The 14,783-nt window shown below is 44.3% G+C and overlaps 1 protein-coding gene across 1 annotated transcript in view; it reads right to left on the bottom strand.

Moving 5' to 3' along the window:
* KCNH8 (potassium voltage-gated channel subfamily H member 8) overlaps window positions 1–14,783 on the bottom strand; it is a 225,099-nt gene that overhangs the window by 25,571 nt on the left and 184,745 nt on the right. Inside the window, exons 10-11 of the mRNA XM_066627249.1 lie at window positions 14,314–14,563; window positions 9,954–10,168 (exon numbers count right to left, since the gene is read on the bottom strand). Coding sequence (XP_066483346.1) covers window positions 9,954–10,168; window positions 14,314–14,563 — 465 coding nt within the window. The remainder of the gene's footprint in view (window positions 1–9,953; window positions 10,169–14,313; window positions 14,564–14,783) is intronic.

Below are 14,783 nucleotides of genomic sequence, written 5' to 3'. Positions count from 1 at the left end.
GATTCTCTGACATCTGGGACGATATTTACTTGTCCCAGGAAACCAGGCAAGTGGCTGATTACAAACTGCCCTCAAGCCCTCTGGCTTTATAATCCTATGATTCTTTTTGGCAGGAACTGTGCGCAAGCTCCTTTGCGCCTATACATCCCAGACCATTTCGTGCCATTGTGACACTGCAGCTCCCCAGCACCCGCTGCCTAGCAGAAGAGAAATGTATTTAGATTACGAAACAAATGCCTTTTGAAACTTGAGATGCTTTTTGGCTGGCTGGAAGTCTGCTTGGCTCAGTGCTTTATAACTGCCTTGTACCGCCGTTGTAAAAACCATAGATAAGCTGCTTTGCTAGGCTATGAATTTTTTTCTCCCAACATGTAACCCTCTGGGTTAAGCTTTATAATCTGATGCCTCATGTCATAATCCTAGGAAGTGAGGTGAATGAGGATGGAGAGAGTTCAACGTGGTTCAAACGCTAAAATGGGTAGTCAAGCTTTGTCACTGTTTCACTCGCTACTAGGGTTGCCACCTTTTGAGCTGACCTTTCACTGTCCTTTTAACATCTGTCTGAACAGCAGCCATTAGCAGGTGATAAAAGGGCTGTTCACACATTCAGCTGTGCCCAGGTACATCTGTGCAGCTAGGATCAATCACTATTAGCCTGCATCTGGCTACTGCAATTCACTTGTTTCCTTCCATGCAGGTGCCATCCATTCTGAGCTGCCCAGCGCCCAGAGGAGTAGCGGTGTCAAAATGGAACCGCTGCATTCTGTGGACCTCAGGAAGCCGCCGACGGGTCCCAGGGGGAAGGCCCAAGCCCCACAATGGTGCTATTCAAGTTTGTGTCAGCTATTTAGACCGTGCAGAGTTCAGCGGCCTGGTGTTGGGCCAGGAGGCTCAACACAGAGTTTTGGATCAAGTGGAGCAGAGCAGAACCCTCCCTGGAATGGCTCCCCCCTCCCCAACTCACCTCTCTGTCACCCGGAGCTTGGCCTTTGCTCTGGGTGGCATGCAGCAGGCCTCTGGCTGATGCTGGCTCAGCTGGACTGGAGCTGAGCCGGCACTGGCGCTAGCACTGACTCAGCACTGAGTCTCGCAAGCATGCCTTGCGGCACATTTGCAACACTCAGTGCCAGCGGAGGGCTGGGCACTGGGCCTTCAGGGTCGGGCCCAAAGTATACTGTATACGGATTCTTGATGTATACAAATGAACTCAGGTACAATCACTCACATGGAAATGCCTATCTGGGTACAGACATTTTGTTCTTGGGTACATGTGAGTAGTCCAAAAGTCTAGATCTATTTCAAGAAAATTTTGCCGGATAGTTTTTTCCCCCTAGAACAAACCTCTGTTTGAAGCAGCAGGTGCCAAACACCAGCCCACAGGCCAGATCTAGTGCCCATGCAAACCCCTCCTCTGCATGAATGGAGCTTACAGTTCCCCAGGGGAGCTTGCTATCGTCGCCTCTCATCTCCCCCAAAGTTTGCACTGCCCAGCTGCTTCTGTGTTATGCAGCCCCAGCAAGCTCTGCAACTGATTTCTGGGCAGACGTAGCTGGGCAGTGCAAACTTTGGGGGAGACTGGAGGCAATGACAGCAGGCTCCCCTGCGGAATGGTAAGCTCCAGTCACGCCAGGGAGTGTTTTTCTGGTGCTCAATGGTCCCAACTTTGGAGACTGCTGGTTTAAAGAAACAGAGTCTGGCTAGTGGTCCCCCCTTGTCAACTGACAGTGCTAGTCATCACACACTCACTGTCAAATCTCAAAGGACCCTACAACCATAACTTGACTGTGGTCAATTATTTGGGACAAGACAGGTAAAGTTACTAACCCGGAAGGCCAGGATGGATTTGCTGAGGAAAGATAGCTTCAACATTCCTTGGAGGCTGCAGCCTGCTTTCTGACCAGGCCAAGAAAGGGGGAACATGGGTGGTACTCTACAGAGAGGAGGTCAATGTTTGCCTCTTCTGAGTCCACCACTGCAGAACAATATGGCCGGGTGCTAGAACTGGAATTGCCACTGCTGAACAAGCAAATAAGCTCTCTGCAATTTGCTTTAACAGCTTATGAACAAGAGGTAGAATTTGCTCCTCCCTAATATATTTTGTCCTTTCCCAAATGTCTAGTGCTCTCCCACTGGGGAAACATATTCAACTACTTCTGCCCTGGTGGAAAGATCTCTATGTAGCCAAGCTTCTATCTGTCACAGATGACAACGAGAGACTCCTATATAAGGGGAGCTGTAAATTTCAGCCTAGACCTGTCACCCTGTACACACCTGCAAGTGAATGAATTCCACCTGAAAGCAATGGGATTGACGCAAGTGTTACAGTGTGCAAGATCACACATTCTGCCTGTGTGCATAATGTATAGTGTGCATAATTGAAACACAGCTCAGAGTTCTCTCCCTTTTGTATGTACTCTCTTCATTTTGAAGTTAAATATTTTATTTTATCAATGCTAGAGAAGTTATAAATGCAAGAAAGGGTGCTATTTTTAGTACTACCCAAGAAAAGGATTCATGCTAATTAAATATCACTTCCACAGATTTCTACATATTGAAAGAAGTCATCCCTCTCCACGCTGACATATATTGATAGTACCTAACTGAATCAAAGGCAAGGATTCATGCTCCCTTTAGAGGTTTTCACCTTCCTTTGGGACTTCATTAAAGTTTGTGGAACAGCACGACAGACCTATACTGTGAGTCGCTCGAGTTGCTACCAAAGTCCATGTCAAAAGATGAATTAAATCACACCGTAGCAACAGGGGAAAGGTGTTATTTTTTGTGTTTCCGGGAGCATAGAAGTGATCTCTCTCAGGGTCAACTAACAAATTAGTTCATGGTGATGATATTACATTCCATGGCAAAAGTCTGAACAAGTCTGTACCTGGTACCACCAGAATTAGTCAGCAATTAGCTCTTTTGAAAGTTGAAATCTTGTTAGAAAATTGCAAGGTGTGCGTTCCAAAGCACACGTTAACATGCGCAGACAAGGGAAATCAATTTAATGCGAGAGAACCCTGCCTAGTAGCCAGTGGCACAGCTCAATGGTTCAGTGGGGAGGGAAGAGGGAGGCAAGGGTGAACAAAAAAGAACTTCATTGCAGGAATAATTCTATAATTATTGGAATGGGATTCAAAACAGAAAAGCAAATTAACAGTCCTTAGCCATACATATGACCAGGTCCTAATGGTGAGCAGTTACTACATTCAAAAACAGAAGACAGGACAACCTTAAAAGGGAAAAGGAGTGCATGATGGCACAACCAAGGAGGGCAAACAGGAGGAGAAAGGGGATGTAGGGAAATCAGGAGGGTTACCAAGGAGGAGCTAGAGCTGAAGAACAAGAGATTCAATGGTGGCACCTCTCCACGGTTTCAGATGGGAATTTTAGTTCGTCCTACCTAGAGATGCCAGAAATTCCAAGCAGATGCTCTATCCATACCCCCCCACCCGTGAGAGAATATCTGTGCTTGTTACTGCAAAAATGTAACCTCCATCCACCCCATCAGAAGAGGAAAGTGTGACGGAGACTTCACAAAACAGTAGGCAGAGTCTTCGCTGTGGTCACTACCAGGAGACAAGTCCAGGTGCAGATTTTTGCTGCCACTAGGATGTATACCAGCCGAGATGTTACAAAGCAGCAAGGTTGACATGAATTCAATTTGACTCTCTACCAGCAATCCATGAAAACAATTTGCGAGAGGTGTCAACAAGTTCCCGAAACTAGTCAGCAAAATCGTGTCACTGCATCGTGAACAAGCTGCAGATGATAGAGAAGCACCTATTGGAATCCCCCTAGTAGGGAGAATGGAAAAGAAGCAGAAATGACAGCAGACATATAAGCTGCAATATGTATCTTTTTTTTTTTTTTTAAAAAGAGAATTCTACCTGTGATATTAAGTTGTCCCAACAATCTGCAGGGACAGCAGCATTATAACACATGCCTGCCGGTACACACCTCACTGGCTCCTAATAGCATTGCCAACCACTTGGGCATTGTCATTTCTGCCAGTGTCATCAGGATCCCTTGAAGCACTCAGCTCATTTTGCCATTTTTGGAACTCTTCCCTGAGGGGCTGATATAGGCTTCCAATCTACATTCCCTACCTTACTGTTACAAGGCTAGGTAACGGCGATGAGCTGGGCCGGGCCAACATCAGCTCTCAGAGATCACTGGTTGCTATGGTTGACATTGCTTCAACAGTGTCTCTGAACGAAGTTTTAATGACTTGCTTAGAAGGTGGAGGGAGCCATGAAAACTGGCAAAACTGCACGTGCCCTTCACTGTTAAAGAGCAGCTGAGGTGTAAGGAAGCTCATCTCACTGTGTGGTCAGTGCAAAAATGGGCAGGTAGAGTTTCTGGCAGCTTCAGAGAAAGGAATGGAAGCTAGAGAAAGAGCCAGGCATTTTTCATGGTGCAGGAATGGCTCTCTGAGGAGCTGAAATAACTTGTTGTTTGCTGGGTGTCTGCTGTCTACCCCCATCCGATGCTCAACCTGTATGGGTCTGCTGGTTGAGTTGTCGCCTTACCTGAAAAAGCTAAGCAGGATCAGCTAGGTCTTGCCTTAAATGGGTAACCAGAAGCTGCTGTCTAGAGATGAAAGAATGTGGACTGGCCAAAAATGGATAACATTGTGAGAACATAGACTTTGGGCGGAATCCTATCCATCTTTCCATCATCAATGCTACCCTGAAGCAAACCCTAAGGTAAGCCCTGAGGTAAGGAAAAAAAAATATTCCCTTACCTTGAAGAGGCCTCCATGACTGCCCCATCACCACAAAATGCAGTGGATAACCCATTGGCATGGCTGCATCTGTACTGGAAGTTGGATAGGATTCAGCCCTTAAGGTCCATGAGAGAGAAATTCTGGAGAAGCAAAACCATCTAGATGGTTTTGCCTGATCTTTCCAGCCCTTGAATAAACATAGAGCAAATGTGAAGTTGGACAACTGCCTGAAGTAGGAAATAAGATTGGGTTCCTGCATTCCAGCACAAGCAAGAATCACATTGTTCTTGTAAGGAAAAAGACCATGTTTCTCATTTCACCTGTTCATACTGTTCTCAGGTAGCCTCTTTGTAATTTTGAGGAAGAGGGAACTCATACAGTTATCAATAGCTGTTAAACTTGCAATTATATGTTAAACTCTCTCTGCTCCCCAGCAAGCAATCTGCTTAAGTTCTTCTTAGCTATTTATTTTCTTGATTACAAATGGGTCTGATTTCTTTGGGGATTACATGGAGTCAATTACGTGAGAGTACAGAATTTGAGGCATAACATTAGTGGATGCCTAGAAGTAATATGATTGAGATGGGGCTCACATGTCACATCTCAGAAGCGGGCTGAGGTCTGTTTGAAAAATGTTACAAGAGTAACATAAGCATGTAATGCTTGCTTACAATATGTCTGACTCTAATCAGTAATATTGGTCCATTTCCATTAGCCTGACATTTTTCCATTATATTCCATTTGAGCGAGCATCACTTTTTCATTTGCATGTAGAGCGATGAGGAGGAAGAGTGTTCTGAGAATGAACAGGTTTAATTTAACCAATATAGCTCTACATTAAATGAATCATAGGGTTTTGGAACTCTGTGAAAACAAAAATTTTGTCAGTACAAGATCTCTTCTGCTTTCTCTTAGCGTTAAAAAAATATGGTTGAGTTCTATAATGTTTGCATTTTCTGTGCTCGGAAAAGCTCTCCCATCCACTTTGAGCCTTTCACTGATGTTTGTCATACCACACATCTGGCCTCCCAACCCAGAAGTAACTGGCAGTAATGTCATCTCTAGTTACTTCTGGTGGTACTTGGATAAGGTGGACCATGTGAAGTGAAGCGGCAGAGGATAAACCTTGAGAAATACTGGTTTAAGGAGTAATTAATACTAATAATACAATTTTGTGTATGTCTACTCAGAAGTACGTCCCATTGAATTGAATTCAATGAGACTTACTCTCAATAAGTGTGTATAAGATTGGAGCCTAAAAACTGGGCTTCAGATTAGACAAAATATGTTGAGTAGAAAGAAACAGAAAAGTGTAACCATCCAATAGGAATCTACTATTTTTTGCAGAACATTATCTAGAGAGATTGTGCAAAGTTCTAGAAATATTATTGTTTCAATATATATACAGCGTGGGTGGATTTTCAATTCTTAGGGCTCTGGGGCTAAAATGGTACTTTTCAACCAATGGTACTAGTCCACAAGTGATATTTTAGTGTATTTTAGGTGGTGCTTGCCCACTTGCCATGGTGATATGGGGCACTGTCCCTCCTGACCCAATCCCACTGGAAGTGGAGCTAACTGGGGCAGTGTTGCACCCATGGGCAAGACGTGGCTGTACACTGGCTGACTCTTCAAAAGAGGCAAAGTTTGGGGAAGGAGAGTGCAGAGAAAGGCTACAATTGTGGGTGCAGGCCACCCACTCCTACACACAGATGCTATCTCTTGTGGTGGTACATGCAAAAATGGAACATGTGAAAGGCGGTAGCAAAGGTACTTGCAAAAAAAGAAAAAAGTAGAAAAGGTCTGAGCTAGAGAATACTCCCCTCACTCCCCATTTAATGTATTAGAAATAAGATGGGATATTTGCTAGTCACTTAAGAAAGCCAGTAGGTCACATTTGCCATTCTATAAACTGGAACACTTCAGTGGAGTCATAGGTCTGGTTACTTTGCCACTGAATACAGAATATGTGAAATATTTAAGTATAATGGAACAGCAGAGCAGTTCTGTTATTGGAAAGTGGATGATGGAAACACTATTTTTATTAAGAATATTTGTATACAGCTTTTCAAAACAATAAAATCACAGAGTGGTTGACGTGCAGTGTAGGATGCATGATTTTGCGTGATCAGCAAGCTCTTAATATGTGGTCCATTGGCCCTTGCTCAAACAAGTGCCACCAGAATTTCTTACAGCTGATAGGCACTTAGTGGTTTCAACAAATCATACTGATACGTAGTGGGATGGCTCAAGGTTCCCTGACACATTACAGTTTTTGTGTGAACACAGTATAGTGTGTATACATTCAGTAATGTACGTCATTACATACATACATACATATGTATGTCAAGTAACCAGTATAGCATGTTGTGTATCTCCTAAGCCACAACATAGAAACTGTGCACATGCGATTGCAGCACACATGCATGAATTCTTTCAAGCTCATGTATACCAAAAATACATACTATGCCAAGCAGAGACTGGCTCTGACTTTAGCAGGTTCACAACACAGGTTTTTACCATAAACCTGCTAGAACGGTAACATGTGAAGTGGCTCACAAGTGCTGATTAAGCCAATTAATTTATGCAAATGCATTCTCAGCTACAAATGCCTCAGAGAAATCCAAACAATGGGACGGTTGACAGAAAATCTAATTAAAGTCCAGCAAAGATAACAGAATCTGAGAAAACTCTGCTGTCTGATATCAGAGCACCTGAGTTCTGGATTTACGTAACATATTCAACCTCACAACAATTCTATGCAATAAGTGACTATTACTCCAGGGGAGAACGTTTGTGTAACTGCTTCTTAGGCGATGTAGAATCATCTATACACATTATGCTGCTCTGTCCTAAATATCAAGCACTAAGACATCAATTTCTCTCTCCCTTGCTCAGTGCTAAAACAGGGCTTTCAGAGAACGCTATAATTCAAAACCTTCTGGGGGGTGACGACAAGCATACAACCCTTTCAGTTGCACAGTTTCTAAACCTGAGTAACTGGAACCAAGCCAAGCTATTGGTCCCAAGTAACCATTGAGTAGATCACATCCTGGCAAAGTCTGTAATTGTCTGTTTTCTGTTTTTTAAATAATATATGCACGTATGTATAATGTTATGTTTGTATGTATTTGTGTGTACATTTATGTGTGCACAATATATCTGTGTATTGCTTAGGTCTCTGTTCTCGGTATGGTATCTGTTCACAGACCTTATTTATCAAATATTTATGCCAAATAAAGGTTGAACGAATGAAGTGACTATTATTTTTTTTTTGCAAGATAGTGACTTAGGAGGCGATGCCATTTCGTTTACGAATGCATATCTTGGATCTTACTGACCTACAATCACTCTTAATTTACAGGAGTGGCATGGCTTCTTGCTTGCTTTCCCTGTCTTTCTGAGAGTGGTCAGTATGTGAGATCTTGTGGACAAGCCAGAGATATATTATTTCCTTTGTCAGTGTCATACTTCACGGGCAGTGAATGGGATGGACGATATTGAGATTGGAAGCAGCCTTGTCATCACATGACCTTGCTGTTCTAAACAGCACATCTTCCACATGGCCTTACTGTTCTAAAGCTACCAGAATATCAAGGATCTGCAATGGATCAGAAAATGACGCTCTTCTGGTAATACCTAAGAAAGCCCTAAGATGCCCACAGGAAGATTATGCCATTTTAAAAATGTCATTTATCACATAATGAAAAACCCCATGCCATTTTTTTCCTTAAGGGAAGCACCATGATGGAGTGAGTTGAAAGGATTATTATTATTATTAGTTTTCTTCAGTAAAGAAATCAGTGAAATTCAATGGACTAATTTACTAGAACAGTAATTGTCACATTGTTCCTTGAGTCCTAGAGAGAAATTTGTAAGGTCATGGGAGCAATACATTGTTTGGTGCTTGGCCCATTTAGTCCCCATTTACAGCAGCAGATCTCACAATCTGCTGCTGTAAATCCATTTACGGTGATGCAAAAGGTGTTCTGGAGCCATTAGTGTGAATGGCAAGAGGCTCCAGGCACCATACCTCAGAGCCCAACCCATGCCGACCCAAGTAAGTTGGAGGCGGGGAAGATTGTGGATGGGGAAGGGGAGATCTGGGGTGGGGAGGGGGAAGGCAGGGAGTGGGAAGCAGGCTGGAAGGGGTGGATTTTGGCAACAAAACCACATACCAGATCCTATACCTCCATTTAGTTATTTGATTTTTCTCTGTAAACCGCTTTGTGAACTTTTAGTTGAAAAGCGGTATATAAATACTGTTAATAATAATTAATAATATACCTCATTTTCTAGCTGACCCTGTGCCCTTCTTTTCCTTGGACATATGCCAGCTGCATAGCTAAGGTGGGTCTGAGGAGACCCGTAGGCAACCAGAAGGCCTAACAAGGGGTAAGAATAAATGTTTTTTTATTTACCTCTCATTGGCCTTCTGGTTTCCCCACCACTGTAAGGTGGGGTATGCTCTACTGGAGTGGCTATAGCATGGTGGGGGATATAATTGGGCTCTTAATGACAAAAAACACAGGACTGTTGTGGTGTGAAAGTTTCTGAAGTTTACCTCAAAGTGTTTTCCGAATGGATTTTCTTGCAGCTGTAGTTCATACGCTAAATTCCTCATGCTCCCGAATGGAGAACTCTCCAAAGACAATGTGTCTTTTAGGTTTTAAGCCACACCTTAAGGGCTATCATCCATGCTTTAAGTAGGGATTCTCCCTTGTGAGCGTAGCAACCGACAACACGTCTGTTGTACTACAAATACATGCTACATATAGAAGCTCTTTGCCATGCTTTATAGCGTTGCTGCCATCCTCTAAAAAGCTATGGCTTGTTAGTACAGGTTCTTTCTGCACAAAATTTTGTTCAACACACTGCCGTAAGAATTAACTGAACTGGGTGCCTTAAGATATAGAAAGCATATCTTTTCATTCTACTTTGGCTGGAAAGGTTTGTAAACTCTAAGCTTGCAAAACCCACACTGAAGGAATTATGTAAAGAGAATGCTTTCCTACAGACACAGGGAAGCACAAGGTCATCTTGGATCTATAACTCACTATCAATAATTCACTTGAAGAGTGACTAAAATTTCAAAGTTCAGCACAAACAACATTTTGTCTAAAACGAACACTGAACATAGACGTTTATTCCGATATTGACAGATGAGAACGAACTGTGGAAATGGACAATTTATTTTTACAAGCAAAATGGAACAGCAGCAACTTACATCACTTTCATGGCCTTCTCGAAGATTGTAGGTGAGGTCATGCTGAATTTCTTCGACAAACTTGTGAGCGTATTCTGGGTAAAGGTCAAGCACTTCAAAGAGTCCTTTGAGGATAATGCATTGGAGGTCACAGTAGGTGAGAGCTTTCACATCGGCATTCGTTTTAATCACTTGGTCCTTAATAGAGAGGTTTGCGCCAATTAAATCTCCTTTACCTAAAAGAAATCCAAAACAGGAGAGTGCAATCATCCACCAACAAAGAGAACTGAGCAGAGAGTTCATGCACATCACGCAAAATGTACAAAAATCAAAAGGTGCATCGTGTTTATGTACAGAGTACATGTATGTAGTTTATAAATGCTTGGTGCAGATCAGGGTTTAAATACTCACAGAACTGGTATTGTCAAGTCTAATTTTGGACTCCTCCATCACTATTAGAAGCCACCACACTTGGAAGATTTGGTTCATTTTTTTTCCTAACAAAATAGTTTCTGTGTTGCACAACCCTACCTTGTGGTGGAACAGGCAGGCCAGGAGGCCTACGCTGTATCCAGTGCAAGATAGGGGCCCAAAGTGGCTCAGCCGGAGGAAAGTGGAAACTCTTCAAATTACCCCCAAGTAAGCCACTGCAGCCCCAATGGGTCTCCTTGAACTTGCATCATCTCAGGAGGTGGTGTAAGTCCAAGGAGAGCAGAGAGGTTTGCAGCTGCTCCACACCACTCGGGAATGGAAGTTAGGATCCGGCATATTTGCCAGGTCCCAGCCCTGCCTCCCGCTCCCCGCCTGCCCGCCCTTGGGACCACCCTCCCTCCCCTGCCCTGGAATGCCTTCCTCCTGCCTCCTCCCCAATGTCCCCAGACCCTTGTGTCAGCTGAGCTTGGCCAATGCAAGCCTCCCCTTTCAGGTCAGTGTGGAGGCTGGATTCAGCCTCTGTGGGCCAGCGTGCATCCCTGCGCCGGTCCAGCCAACTCTCGAAACATTTGTGACCCTCCTGGACCAGAGCAAGGGTTTGTGCCTGCCCAAGGCACAGTTGGAATGGCTCTCTTAGGGCGCAATCACTAAAATTGAGTGTTGGGAGAGTTAGGACAGACAAAAGAAAAATATTTCTTTACTCAGCGTGTTGTCGGTCTGTGGAACTCCTTGCTACAGGATGTGGTGACGGCGTCTGGCCTGGATGCCTTTAAAAGGGGATTGGACAAGTTTCTGGCGGAAAAATCCATTACAGGTTACAAGCCATGATGTGTATACGCAACCTCCTGATTTTAGAAATGGGCTATGTCAGAATGCCAATGCAAGGGAGGGCACCAGGATGCAGGTCTCTTGTTATCTGGTGTGCTCCCTGGGGCATTTGGTGGGGCCGCTGTGAGATACAGGAAGCTGGACTAGATGGGCCTATGGCCTGATCCAGTGGGGCTGTTCTTATGTTCTTATGGGCAATGCAGCTCTGAGGTAAGGGAATAATCATTCCCTTACTTTGAGGAGGCCTCCATGAGTGACACTCAACTGCAGGAAGCAGCACATGTCCCATTGGCACCACTATGCCAGTGCTGGAAAGCACTGACATAAGGGGTAAGGATTGCACCCTTAATTGTTTTACTTTCTAGGGTAGGTGTTAAAATGCAATCATTAAAAAGCGCTCCATATCTTTCCAAGTGTCTACTACATTCTAAGGCCTAGTTCAGATGGTGAAGAGTATATGGTTGAGTGAAAATAATGATGATTTAAGGAAAATCCAGGAAATGTATAAATGTTTTACGTGTGATAGGTTGAACAACTAGTGCTAAAAGACAATCTTCATAGAAAAATAAAGTGGCATTGATGAGGTTCAAGCACCTTCCAATGAAACATCTTTAACTCCATGATCTACTCTAAGGGCTGATACAGACAATATTCTTCACTGGCCTGGTCTAATCACATGGAAGATGAGCTTGGATGACATAGCTCCCAAAATGTGTTGCCCTGCCACTGCCTAATTACACAGGAGCCATTCATCTGAGCCACTCCCACATAATTAGACAGCAGGGTGATGACACATTTTTAGGGGAGATACATTCACCCATGCTCCTCCAACAGCCCAATCCTATCCCCCACCTCTCCATAGCATGCAGTGCCACCAACAGAGCATGTGCTGCATGGTATGGTGTGAGTGTGTGTGTAGGGAGGAACCAGATGGCCTGGGAGAGGTAAGTAAAAATACTTTTTACCTATTTCTCCAGAGGCCAGCTGGATGTCAATGGGTCTCCTTGGAACCATGCCAACTCTTTGCTGGCATAGGTCTGAGGGGAGTCGGGGGTTGGGTTTGGGCTGGGAAGGTGGGAGAGGATTCAGTGCATACTGCTGCCACTGAGATCCACTCTTGAACCAGCCCAGTTCCTTCCCCAAACCATCCCAATCCTCCCCTGAACTAGCCCACAACCTGTCCACTTCACTCCCTTACCTGCTCTGGTGCAGCTTAGGTCAGGGCTGGTTTTAACATGATTCAGGTGCTTTTGCCCAACTGAGCCCCACATGTTGCATGGGGCACAGGTTGCGCACAACCACAACTGGCACCTTTCATGCAAGTAAGCATGTAGAGGCTGGCGCACAGGGATATCACTTGGCGGGGGCAAGATGGGTAGGTCTCCCCAGGAGCGGTTGTCAACGTGACACCCACACGCCTCTCCCCAAGTGCTTGAAGTGGGGTTCTCCACAAAAAAGCACCAGTATTGACTATGACATGCTCCACTAGACCACCTTGCCTGAAGCCAGGACTCTCCCTTGCAAGGCACCCTGGGAATTGTAGTCCTGGCTTTGGGCAAATGGTCCAATGGACCATGTGGGGGCCAAAGCTGGTGCTTTCTTGCAGTGAGCCCTGCAACCAGCTCGCTGTGGGGAAATGGGGGTGCGTGCAGTGAGGACCCCGCAAGAGCCATGTGGAATTGGGCCCTCTACGTCCTGAGGCCAGCCCAGACCTGGATGAGCCATTATGTTTATGTCTATTTCACAAATATCAGTTCAGTAACGTTCATGATTTCCTTTGTTTTACAAAAGCTGATATACATGTTTAAAGTAAAGCTCATTTTGTTCCTACTAAACAATCACCGCTGATGGACGTGAGAAATAATTAAGTTTACAGTTAAATTTCAGTGCACAGAGAAAATTTAGTGGACTATCCACTGATGCAAGAGTAAAACTAAGTAACAAAATGCCAGCCCTTGCACTATGAAATAGAAGTTGTGAAATATCATTAAGTGAGTAACAAATTGCTACTCTATGTGACTTAACACCCACAAGATCTATTATAATATTACAAGATGTAATACGACTCATTTTGGTATCAATGGGTTGAGTGATAAGCTTGTCTAGAAACACTGCACTATCTGAGAAAAGGGTAGCATGGAAGTAATAGCACAATCTGCAGTTTTGCAATAGCGTACCAGGTGACATACCAGCATGACAGGTATAATTCAGTTACAGCCCAATCCTACTTAAATCCCTACACGGTGATGCAGCAGGGCCAGTGTAGTGTCTGCTGTATCCCAGGGGAGATTTTTGACTGCTGGAGGTCTCTTTGGGGTAAGAGGACATTTGTCCCCTTGCCTCCTAGCAGCCGCAATGGGTCAATCTGGATCTGTGCCAGTGATATCACTGGTGCAAGTCTGCGTGGATCCATGTAGGCAGATCAAGGTCAGGAAGGGGGTTTGGATACAGTGCATACTACCTTCACTGAGCCTGCCCCTTCCCAGGCTTGATCTGCCCATCCCCCACCCAGCGAGGTTGAGCATATAAGTGGGGCAGGAGATGCAGGACTTTTCACTTTATTTTGAACTTTGCCTCTTGATCCCAACTATAGAATCTGATTGCATGTTTGTTTTTCCCTCATTCCATTTTAATCCCCTATAAATGTTTTCCTTCAATTTGATTGAAACCAACCTTCCTTGTACTTTAATCCAAAGAGCAACTGGCCTTCTGCCTCCGATGTCTTGTTCAGCCTTGCATACTGCCCAGAGGAGACTTGCGTGTGTATACAATTGCATGGGGATATATGGATGGGAGAGGAAGAGAAGTAAAGCAAAGAGGTCTGTCAAGATGCTCTCTGTTCTTCTTGCTTCTCAGATAATTCGGCATGAAGCCTGTTTGTGGATAGCCCCCTGGTTGGGTGAAGAGATGATAATGTGGCCCTGACCCCAAACTGCTGGTGGCAGTGATCTATTGGATGTGCGGTTTTGACATGATCTCAGGGTGGGGAGAACACATTCAGGACTCATATGAACCTAAATTTCGACGTCATAGATATGAGGACATAGTTTTGGTTTTGACACGGTGGGATAACAAGGATGGAAACTCTTCTGGCAGGAATCATGTGTATGTAAACACTCACCTAGAATGGCCAGCACCATGCTGTCTTTTAGAACTTCCATGGAACCTGAGCACACAAAATAAATAGCTTGCAAGGCATCTCCCTGCCGGAGGAGGTACTCTCCAGGAGCACAGAAGGAGGTTTTGATATGCAGAGACAGAGACCTGAGGCAACCGCGGCTGGCACACTCAAAAAGGGACAGCTGCAGAATCTCCTTGTTCAGGTGCATGGTGATGTCTGAGCGCAGCTCATCGGGAAAGTCCTTTAAAAGCTGTCCAGGAAGGGAAACCGAATTTCCTATTAAATGTCAATCATCTGCTCTTCAGCCAAGGCAATCCAAACAACACTTTAGACTTTAGTCACTTTCATGGCATTTAATATTGCATCCCTATCTATCTATCTATCTATCTATCTATCTATCTATCTATCTATCTATCTATCTATCTATCTATCTATCTATCTATCTATCTATCGAGAGAGAGAGAGAGAGA

This window comes from Tiliqua scincoides, chromosome 5 (genome assembly GCF_035046505.1).
Source record: "Tiliqua scincoides isolate rTilSci1 chromosome 5, rTilSci1.hap2, whole genome shotgun sequence".
Lineage (NCBI taxonomy): Eukaryota > Metazoa > Chordata > Lepidosauria > Squamata > Scincidae > Tiliqua > Tiliqua scincoides.
Note: the sequence above shows the minus strand (reverse complement) of the source record. Positions and strands in the feature narration are given on the sequence as shown.